General features: G+C 39.9%; 1 protein-coding gene across 7 annotated transcripts in view; it reads right to left on the reverse strand.

The window, feature by feature from the left end:
• TBC1D7 (TBC1 domain family member 7) overlaps positions 1–9,756 on the reverse strand; it is a 29,679-nt gene extending 19,923 nt beyond the window's left edge. The window contains exons 1-5 of one of the 7 annotated variants that reach the window (XM_072603850.1): positions 9,579–9,726; positions 8,363–8,432; positions 8,188–8,260; positions 6,766–6,882; positions 2,754–2,834 (exon numbers count right to left, since the gene is read on the reverse strand). In XM_072603850.1, the coding sequence (XP_072459951.1) occupies positions 2,754–2,834; positions 6,766–6,877 (193 nt within the window). In that variant the 5' untranslated portion in view covers positions 6,878–6,882; positions 8,188–8,260; positions 8,363–8,432; positions 9,579–9,726. Of the gene's footprint in view, positions 1–2,753; positions 2,835–6,765; positions 6,883–8,187; positions 8,261–8,362; positions 8,433–9,578 lie in introns of all 7 variants that reach the window. The other 6 variants (XM_072603851.1, XM_072603855.1, XM_072603849.1 and 3 more) reach the window with 6 other exon arrangements.
• Between the last annotated feature and the right edge of the window lie 1,803 nt (positions 9,757–11,559).

Consider the following 11,559-nt stretch of genomic DNA (forward strand, 5'->3'; position numbering starts at 1 on the left):
CAGTAAATATCTGAGGCTGGATTCGAACTCAGGAAGATCAGTCTTCCTGACTCCAGGCCCCAGACTCTATTGACTGAGCCATCTAGTAGCCCTTTAATGAAACATTACTGAACTATAAGAAATATATGATGAGTACTTAGGAACATGCAAAGACATATAATGTGAAGTAAAATAAAAGCAGAACTTGGAAATATATATATATATACACACACAATGTCTACAATAATGTAAATGAAAAGAATAAAATAATACAATCAATACACAATGCCATCAATTTATAGTGAATAGGCTTGGCTCCCAAGAAGAGATAAAACTATACCCCCAACTCCTTTTCTGCAGAAGTGGAGAATAAGGGGTATTGAAATCCTACATATAATGATGGACCTATTAGCTATGTTGGTTATGTTGGCTGAACTGGGTTTTTTTCTCTTTTTAAAAATATTTTCATTATAAGGGATGACTTTTTAGAAGAGGGAAAGAGACATATTGGAATATGTAGGTGATGTAAAAATAAACGCTATGAAAAAAATTATCCAAAAATATTTTCTTCTCTTAGTATATAAAAGTAGAGGTCTACAGGGAGCCAAAATTTGCTTATGCTATGTTGTCATTTTGTCAATTGTTGTTGAGTAAATGTTTGTCCTTCTTAGAGTTAAAGGGTCAATGATGAAGATGATATATCAGGAACTGGTGTTGGTATATGAAATAAAAGCCAATAATAAAAAGAAACTGAAAGGAATGAAAGACAATATGGTAGAGAAGAAATAAGAAGAAGAAATAAAATTGGCCAGGGTACACCAGGACCTGGGTTCTACTCCTGGGTCTGTCATTAATTAGTTGTGTAATCCTTGGCAAGGGACGAATCATTTCTTCAGTTTCCTTACACCTCTGAAAGGGAACCATGGTGCCTTCAAATTCCAAATCTGTGATTCTACTTTTGACCACTATGGGCAATCATTTTCTGGATGTTCCTATGCCTGATATAATCTTCATTCACCCTACTCACCTGTGACATTTTATCAAGTTGTGATTAAGCCAAAAAAATACTAAAGAAGTATTTTTTAAGTTTGGCTTAATACAGATTAAAAAGCTTCATTTGAACTCCATCATAATACCAACAGGGCAGATGACTTCCCTAAGTTAACCCCCAAACCTCTAATCCAAATGCCCACCCACCCCACTCCCACACACACAAAGTACTATTTGTGTATAGATAGTAAGGCTGTTAAGTGCTGAGTCTTTACTGTCTCTTTTGTAGCTTAACTCAAATTAGAGAAACCTTCATGAAGAAGAAATATCAGTCTTTGGATAACGAAAAATCTATCCTTTGCAGAGAGAGTTGAGTCAGCCTGTCTGGTAAATAGTGAGACATTTCTCCATCTACGACTTAAAACACATGAAAAAGATGTTTCCACCCCAAATATGTATTTTCTACATATTTCCTATGTGTTCATAAATTAGACTTGGGAAGGGGCATTTCTTTCAGCTTTGTAAGTAATTGATTTTATGACAGAAAATGAGGGTCCTAATCTTTCTGGTCTCTGACAAGACTCTGGGCAGGCATGATATTATCCATCATTGAGTCAGAAATAATAACAATAGTGTACTGTTCTGAAATTAATTACCACTTGGCCCAGAAATGTACTAGTGATGTCTGTCACTTGCCAAAATTTCTGTTACTGTCTGTCATTCACAAAGATGTCATACACCCAGCACTCTTGAGTAACTAAATCTAACAGTGATTCTTCTTTCAAAGGCCTGACAAAATACAAACTGAACATTTCCTGTTTTATTAACACTATGTACCAGAATCTAAAGATTATAATTCCAGTCTCCTCCAAGATTTTCCAACACTATTGCCAATTATTTCATCTTCTTCATAGAATTCTACTTCCTTCAGCTTACAGTTAGCAAGGGGAAGGGTAGATGTTCTATAAATCTAACAGTGGTAAGAGTTCATGAGCACAACTTGGCCTTGGAGGAATTCTCTCAGGGCAGTGGAAAGAGTGGGGCAGCTAGATGGCACAACAGATAGAATTGTGGTGCTGGAGTCTGTGAGACTCATCTTCCTGAGTTCAAAGCCATCCTCAGACACTTACTAGTTATATGACCCCAGGCAAGTCATGTAGTTCTCAGTTTCCTCATCTGTAAAATGAACTGGAGAAGGAAATGGCAAATCACTCCACTATCTTTGCCAAGAAAACCCCTAATGGGGTCACAAAAAGTCAAACACAACTGAAAACGACTGTACAAGTGAAGACTGACAGATTTATAAGGAGAAGCTAAGTTAGAATTTTGGCTCATTTTACTACCTATGTAACTTTGGTAAGTTATTTAACTTCTCTGGGCTTTAATTCTTCATCTGTAAAATACAGGTGGACAAATTAGATGACCTTTGATGTCCCTTTTAGCTCAATATCTATAAGCCTAGTCATTACTTACAGTTTTATGAAAGAACCCTTCTTGCACAAGGAGCAGACTGCCTTTAAAGTTCTACCCTCCCATTCAGTCACTGAAGATCCAGGACTTATAGTCCTGGAAGAGTCCCAAAAGTATATCAAGGATCAAAACTGTTTACTATACTTCAGGCAGGAAAACATTCCTCTCACTAAGAAGAAAACTAGCCAGCTCCCTAAAGACTTTGGCACCAAGCAACCCCTGGCACCTAATGAAGCAGTTGAAATATTCTACAAGTTATCTTAGTGCCCAACATCTCCCAAGGTTAAGTTTCTTGCAGCCCTTTGAAGTCCTACCTAAAAGCACCTTCCACACGAAGCCTCGGTACATGGATGGGAGAGGGAACCGCTGACTAAATGTACAAAGTTTCTCAATGTCTAGAAGAGGAGAAAAACAAAAAAAGAATTAGAATGAGACTTAGATGAGGTTGATAACAATGAAAGAAGGGATTTGGTTTTTTTGAACAACTGAGAATGTAATAACCCATTTTCTCAGATAAAGAGATATTATTTGGACAACTAGTGATGGAACTAAGAATTTCTGTACTCAGGGCAGATATTACAATGAACACCAGTCCAATTGTGTGTGTACATTCAGGGCAGACACAGATCCCAGTTGACTACAAGGTCACTGCTGTGGAGGCTGCCCAACTCTCCCCCTAGAAGAATTGATCTTCTTGTAGCTTCCTTTGTAAATTAATTATTCATGACAATTAGTTGATAAGATCAATGTTTTCTTCAAATCTGGCATCCAAGAAAACTGATTTTTTGGGGGTAAACTGGAGTAGTAACCCTTAGAGAAAATCTGAGATCCCTGAAGTTCACCTTCCTGGCAATCCATGACATTTCCAACTGAGCTCTGCTGACCAACTCTCAGTTTCTTAGGCTATCATACACTCTGAAAAACCTCCAGGGCAAAACTTGGGAAAAAGACAAAATCCTTTAGGATCAGGAAGACAGAAGTATCTCCAGGAAGCTCTCTAATAGAACAAAAGGTGTACTCTTCTTTTCCTTGCCTTGTTCCCCACCCTAATCTATACAACACTCCACAACAGGAGAATCAAGGGTAGAATCTGAGCCAAAAATCTCATTCACCCTGTTCTAAGTCTACTTCTGTGGTCAACTAAATCTAAGAGAGTCCACATGAGGCAGTGCAAAGAGAACAGCAGTGGGTGTCAGGAAAACTGAGTTTTAACCCCCACTCTGCCCTTCAATGTAAGATCTTAAAAAAGGTCTTCTACTTACCCTCTCTGGGCCTCTCATATTGCCCAAATAGAGTTAATTACTACTTTCTGCAAACCACTCAGAGAGTTAGTATTATATAAGATCAGAGATGCAAGGAAGTCTTTTGAAATTTTTAAAGCACTGAAAAAATGTAAGGTATAAGTAGTGTTGTTTGTCTTGGTCTATACCAAAGGTTCATGAACTTGTTTCTTTACTAAACTATTTTTATAACAGTTATTTCACTATAATTTGTTTCTTTGAAAGTCTACATATTTTATTTTATGCATTTAAAAGCAATATTCTTTGAAGAGATCCATAGACTTTGCAAGAGTATCCAATAAGTCCAACACACACACATACACATATTAAGAATTCTTAGTCTATAAAAAAACCATGCACATCAATGCTGCTTGGATAGGATCTGAAATGACATGTGATACATTGGATTTACTACTTCAAAGTCACCACAAGAGTTACTACAAATTCACATTGTTATTGCGAACTTATATTACATATTTACAAGCAAAATACCAAATCTCCCAAGGAAAAAAGAAAAAATCAAAAGAGAGAGCACCAAAAGTAAATAAATACTTGGGAAAATGTTCAACATCACTAGTAATTGTGTAGGGGGAGGTAAAAGGAAACTGTGTCTCTCTATCTCTTCCAGGTTAGAAGTGTAGCAGTTACTCATGAATGTGATCCCACTGTTACTCAGCATGAAACTTTGACCTGCTCTCTTTCCAGTCTGCACCAGTCTGCCTCTCCTTAGGCAGCCCAAAGGCCCCTGCTCCCAAGTAAATGTCATATTGTTGCCACACTTAGCACAGACTCCCAATTAACCTTCACTCTACTACAGATTTAAATTCCTGAGCTCCTAAGATCCACCAGCCTCAACTTCCTAGTTGGACTATATTATAGTCCATAGACTGGACATGTCTATGTCCAGCAACACAACTACATACAAATTAAAGTATTGTGAGGTTGAATCTCATACCCATGTAACTAATAAAAACATGTGTGTGTGTTCATCCTTTGTTGGCAAAGACCATGCCATCAGAGAAATAATGACATGACTTGCACTTGACTTTGTTTTGAGTGAGGGAGGGCTGTGCACGTCACCAGCCTCACTTCTCTTCCAGAGCCATCTGAATCCAGTGACCAGATATTCATCAGGATGACTGAAGATGACCCAGGACGAGGCAATTGGGGTTAAGTGACTTGCTCAAAGTCACACAGCTAGTGAGTGTCAAGTGTCTGAGGTGAGATTTGAACTCAGGACCTCCTGACTCCTGCACTGGTGCTCTATCCACTGTACCACCTAGCTGCCCCTAACAAAAATAAGTAGAAATGATAAAGCCCCATGCTAGTGTGACTCTGAGGCAGCTAGGTGGTACAATGGATAGTGCACTGGACTTGGAATCAGAAAGACTCATCTTCCTGAGTTCAAATCTGGTCTCAGACACTCACTAGCTGTGTGACCTAGGCAAGTCACTTAACTCTGTTTGCCTCAGTTTCCTCATCTGTAAAATAAGCTGGAGAAAGAAATGGCAAATTACTCCAGTATCTTTGCAAAGAAAACCCAAAAATGGGGTCATGAGGAGTTGAATACAACTAAAATGATGTAGTAACCATGACTGGGGCAAGGACAGGGATGAAAAATGCTCATTTTTTCATCTATGACTGGTGACTGTACAAATTAGAACAGTCTTAGAGAGGAGGTAGCCATCTGCCTGGGGATTACTCTACCAGATTCACAGGATCACATACGGGCAACACCCAAGCAAGAATCATAAAACTAGTCACATCCTTGAATCAGTAACCCTACTGCAGGGTACAGCCCAAGTGGAAAAAAAGTAAAGACCAATTTTACAAAGATGTTTTCAGCTATATTATACACATGGTTGGGGTGAAGGGGTGCTATGTTTGGTTTTGGGTTTGTATGTGTGTTTTAATTTCATCAATATGGGGAATTTCTAGCAAGGAAATGTCCTTTACCAATTCAGCCTGAGAAATCATCTGTAATTTGTAATCCTAAGGCAGAAGAGTATCAGATAAACAGTGTATGTCAGATAAACAGTGTATGCCAGAAAGAGAACCTTTGAGAAGGGTTTTCTTGACTTCACAGCTGTCCATCTACACATAATGCCACACTTATTGTCTCTCATTATGGCTGTCTTACAAAAGCAAGTGTGTGTGTGTGTGTGTGTGTGTGTGTGTGTGTGTCCCCCAAATACCAAGTATGTGGAGAATGGCTAAGCTGGCCATATTATGACTAACTTACTGTTAAGAATGGCAAATGTGAAAATATTCAGATATAAATAATGCAACATAAAGGGGAAAAAGATCAATCTACAAAGTGACTACAATAGCATAAAATAATGTCTCCATATAACCATAAAGATGGAATGTGATAGATCTTATTCTTTAGTCGTTAATGTCTGTATTATGACTGTTATTAGAGATCAGCTTTTTTTAAACAGATGTCCAGCCAGGTGTAGAGGTGTATACCTATAATCTCTGTTCCTGGAGGCTTAAGTAGGAGGATATCATAAGCTCAGGAGTTCAGGTCTGTAATGGGCTAAGTTGATCAGGTGTCCTCACTAAATTAATAGGTAAGTCCTTGGGAGTGAGAAGGGGGCCCCACTAGGTTTCCTGAAAATGGGCAAACCAACGCAAGTTGGAGAACAGAGAAGGCCAATGATCCCATAAAGAGCAGAGTGAGAAGTCCCTATATTTCTGGCCAGGGAAACCCAAGTCCAAAAAAGAAAGAAAGAAAGAAAGTATATATCTAGATGCAATGGCAATGGGTACAACAGATAAATGAAAACAATACAATAGTCTAGTAAGAAAGAACAAAGGACTTGAAAGGAACCTAAAAGTTCCTTTTAAAAAAATAAAATTTATATTCTGCCTCAAAATAAGATTAAAAATAAAAGTTTAACCATTCAGATTTTCCTCTAAGATACAAACCCATGCCCATCCTTCCATTCAAAAACATATCAAGTGGCAATTATGGCCAGATCTTTTCTAAGGTTTTCATTGGATAGTTTATCTATATTTCTTTGAATCAGCCTTTAAAACTCACCCAGAGGATCATCTTTGAGGAGTATTTCCAATGATTTCTTTTCTTCAACACCACGAAATCCAACTTTCTCATAATAGACTGAACGAAAGTTTCTCTGAGAATCTTCAGCCATGCTTTCTGTGAGAAAAGAGTGGTAGAGTGGACAGAAGCATTGGAGAGAAAAAGAGTCATACGAAGAGAAAATAAAGAGACTGAAGACTGTATGTTAACTAACTTATCTTTGCAATCAAATTGAAGGATAATAAAATATCTGCTCCCATATAAAAGACTGGTGAAAAATACTTTTCTTTTTCAAAGATACTGGAGTAGTTTACCATTTCCTTCTCCAGCTCATTTTAAACAAGTGACTTGCCCAGGGTCACACAGCCAGTAAGCGTCTGAGGCCAGATTGAACTCAGAAAGATGAGTCTTCCTGATTCTAAGCCCAGTGTGCTATCTGCTGTACCACTCTAGCTGCCTCAGACTCACACTAGCATGGGGCTTTATCATTTTTACTTATTTTTGTTAATTACATGGGTGTGAGATGAAGCCTCAGGTACTTACATTTATATGTAGTTATGTTACCGGACATGGTGGTACAGAACTATAATACCTGTTACTGGGAGGTTGAGCCTGGTGAATCTTAGGAGCTCAGAATCTGATCTGTAGTAGAGTGAAGGTCGATTGGTGACAATACGGCATTTGTCTGGAGTCAGGGTGCTTGTGGGCTGCCTACGGGGAGGCAGACTGGTGCAAATTGGAACAGAGCTGGTCAGAGTTTGCAGCAGAGCAACCTCAAACCAGGGAGTGTGTGTGTGTGTACATTACACACACACATATATATACACATATCTAAATAACACATATATTTATATATTTATTTACATATATAAATAGATAATGCACAGATGTATATGTGTAAATGTGCATGTATGTGCATATGTATATATTCATATACACGCTATATAATCTATGATATATAATACATTCATAATATATTATTGTATTAATTTATACATTGTATACATATATGCACACACATATCTATGTATATATACATAAACATATACCTTATTAGTCCAAATATAAGCTATGCTCCCCTTACTCCCTGACTCTCAGTTCCAAATCTGACCCATGTAAAATCCTAATGCCACTGATAAAAACAATGTTCTTAAAAAGAGATTGGCAAAAGTGACAAAAATGAAAAATAAAGTGATGATAAAAAAGAAAAAATATCTTTATGTAAAAACACTCTAAAACAGTGATATTTTATAAATTTGTTCATTGTTATATAGGCCTATATACAGAAAAAAACAGCTTTTCCCCCTTTCAAAGAGCACACATTAATTAAGTCAATGTCAAGAGGAGAGTTTCTATGAAGTGAAAGCTTACTTACTATTACTTTACTCACAATTCTAATAGATATCTAGTTTCCAAACTCACCAAAAATTAAAAGGAGATAGAAAGATTGCTTATAGGCAAATCTGATGTGAGCAGCAAGCAATGAGACAGCTAGCTGGGAAGGAAGAGATACAAAAATTGTAAAAAGCACGTTTGAGAATTCAAAAAGCTGAAAAAGTATTCTGGGGTCACGTAGTTAGTATATGTACATACATACCCCGCATATAAGTCAATGCCCCTGGGGAATAATCCTTCATCCTTGTCTCAGTATCGTACACACAGTAATTCTGCAATGCGGCATAGCAGAAAGATGGATTCAGATCCTGCTTTGGATACTAACCGGCTGTGTGATCCTCGGTAATTCACTTAACTTCTTTCAGGCTCAGTTTTCTCAAATGTCAAATGAGAGTATTGTACTCAACAGTCTCTAAAATTCTTTCCCATGGTCCTATGAATTACTAGAGTACATAAATGACATTTATAATGACTGTTGTTAAGTCATTTCAGTCATTGTGATCCCATTTGAGGTTTTCTCTGCAAAGATACTGGAGTGGTTTGCCATTTCCTTGTCCAGCTCGTTCTACAGATAAGGAAACTGAGGCAAACAGGATTGAGTAACTTGCCGGGTCACACAGCTAGTAAGCATCTGAAATTGGATTTGAATCAGGTCTTCTTGAGTCAGCGCTCTAGCCACTGCGTTAAGATCACCTAAGAGTTCTGAATTTTATGATCAACGTTTCCAGAGGAACAAAAATGACCAAATTCTTCTGAAAGAGATCATAGGATTTTCTCAAGGAAAATCCAGATGTGCAGCAGTTTTCCGAGTCCCAAGGTGCCACAGGTAGTAGTGGAAAGAGACAGATTTGACTTCAAATTCTCATTCTGCCACTAATAATCTGTACGGTTTTGAGCAAGTCACAGATTCTCACTGGGTGTCAGTTTCCTATAACTCTAAAATAGGGGGTTGGACTAAATGACCTTGAAGGGCCTTCCCACCTCCAAATACATGATCCTAAGAATTCTAAAGCCCAAATAGCTGCCCATCCCCAAAGGCATTTCCTTGGGATCCCCGCCCTCTCAGTTAAAAGTGTCATCTACTTTAGACAAGGAGGTAAAATTAAGGGAAAGCATCTAACGTTAACAGAGCATGTTGAAGACCTTCCCAAAATTATACTAAACTAGCTCCCACTTGCGGAGCTCAGGCCGTACGCAATCAGGTAGGACAGAAATTAACCAAGGACACTACGGACAGGGGCAGACCAAAGGGAGATTTCATTTAGTACCCGCGCGACTAAAAACCCAGAAGAAAGGGAACGGAGGGGAAGAGAGCATGGCAATAAACAGGAAATGAAGGAGCGGCGGCAGATGCAGGAAAGCAGGTAGGGAAGGGGAGACTTAAGACGCGCTCGGAATTCAGAGGCTCCATCCTTCACCTGGCGGAGGAGAGGGTCGGGGATGCAGGCGGACAGGGGACAGCTCCCCAGGGGCTCGGTCACCTGCGGGTGGCAGCGGCCCGGGGAAGCCGAGGAAGCCGAGAAGCAGGAGCAGCAGAAACAGGACCAGCTGGGGGAAGTGACGGCAGCTCCGGGGGCTGGCCGGAGAACAGGAGGCGGGCTAGGGGAAGGAGAAGACTGGGCCAGGTCCGCCCCTCTTCGCCCCGCCCAGTCACGGTTGAATGAATGGGCTGGGCGCGGGGAGGGACCGTTGTGGACTGCTTGTGGTAGCTGAACATTGCGCCCTTCTTGGCTTGCTCTCTGTCCTTGAATGGGAATGGAGAAAAGCGGGGCCACGGGAGCCCCAGCAGCCCTTCCCCAGACCCATCCAGCCCCAGCCCAGGTCCTTCCCCTCCGGGTTTCCGCATCTCAGCATCCTCAAGGTGTGGAGTCTGGCTGCCAGCCGTACCCCGCGCAGGCATCCATCTGCCTGAGTCTCTGCGTGCACCCTCTCCCCCTGGGCGGAACCTCTAGCCTGAGCCTTCTTCCAAGGGACCACAGGCATGGTGAGACTTCGTAGAGATGTGATGGGCAGGTTAGAGAAAAGTTTTAAAATTTTAATCATTGGGGTTTCATCTCAGAACCAGAAAGCAGAACCTTGGAAAGTGATTGAGAGGAACAGGAAAAGGGGAAGAGGGGATTGCGGACAAGGGAAAGGACATCATTTATATCATTCCTAAAATTATGTAGCAAAGAGCTTCAGTTTCTTTACCTGTGGAATGGAGATTAAATACTTACATTGTCTCCCTCACAGATCTGGGGTAAGGAAAGTACTTGTTCACACCTCTAGAAATGAGTTACTATTAAACTATAGTCATAGTCATCAGCAAACATTTAAGTCCCTACTATGTGCCAGGAACTGTACCAAACACGAGGAGGTAAAAACCAAAAATAAACCATACTCTCAAGTTAGCTCACAGTCATTGGTGAGTGACAACATGCAAACAACTATGTACAAACGATATATACAGGGTAAATTGGAGGTAATCTCAAGTAGAAAACAGAATAGCGTAAAAAGAGGTCGGGAACATCTTGTAGAAAGTGGGGTTTTATCTGAGCCTTAAAGGAAGCCAGGGAAGTAAGGAGGGAGAAAATTCCAGGGATAGGGGACAGCTAGTTAGAAAGGCAAGTATTGGAAGATGGTTTATCATGCATGAATGTGAGTAAGGATGCTAATGCCACTGGATCACACAGTAACAAGAGGGAACTAAGATGTCAAAAGACTGGGAAGATAGGAAAGGGCCAGGGTATATGGAGTTTTGAAAGCCAAATAGAGGAATTTATATTTGACCTTGGAGATACCAGAGAACAATTGAATTGAGGGGGAGGGAGTGTTTGTGAGTGACCATGATCAGACTTGCCCTTTAAGAAGATTATTTTGATAGCTTAGTGGAGAATAGACTAGAGTGGGCAGAGACTTGAGAGGAGAAGATCAACCCAGCAAGCTACTGTAATAGTCCAGGCATGAAGTGATGAAGGCTAGGGTGGTAACAAGTATCAAAGGAGAGATGATACAAAGGTATAATCAACAGGACTTGGAAACTGATTGATTAGGTTGCAAGCCTGGGTCACTGGGAAGATGATGGCACTTTCAACAGTAAAAGGGAAGTTAAGAAGAGGCAAGATTTAGGTTTCAGGGTGTAACAGCAGGGACCCAGGTATACACAGGAGGGTTTGCTGTACAGGTTCTTAGATCTGCTTTGAGGGGTCAACAATCTACTTTAATCGAGAACATATATCATTCATTCACTTAGTTCAGAATAAAATGTCAGCACCCTGAACTTCAGAGAAAATACAAACAAAGAAATAAAGATCAACAGACAGGGCTTCCAACTTTCTGACCAAAAGCAATACATACATCACAGATCAACAGATAGATCCAACTGTCTGACCATACATACATAGTTACCAGAGAGAGAAG

This window comes from Notamacropus eugenii, chromosome 4 (genome assembly GCF_028372415.1).
Source record: "Notamacropus eugenii isolate mMacEug1 chromosome 4, mMacEug1.pri_v2, whole genome shotgun sequence".
In the NCBI taxonomy this organism is placed as follows: domain Eukaryota; kingdom Metazoa; phylum Chordata; class Mammalia; order Diprotodontia; family Macropodidae; genus Notamacropus; species Notamacropus eugenii.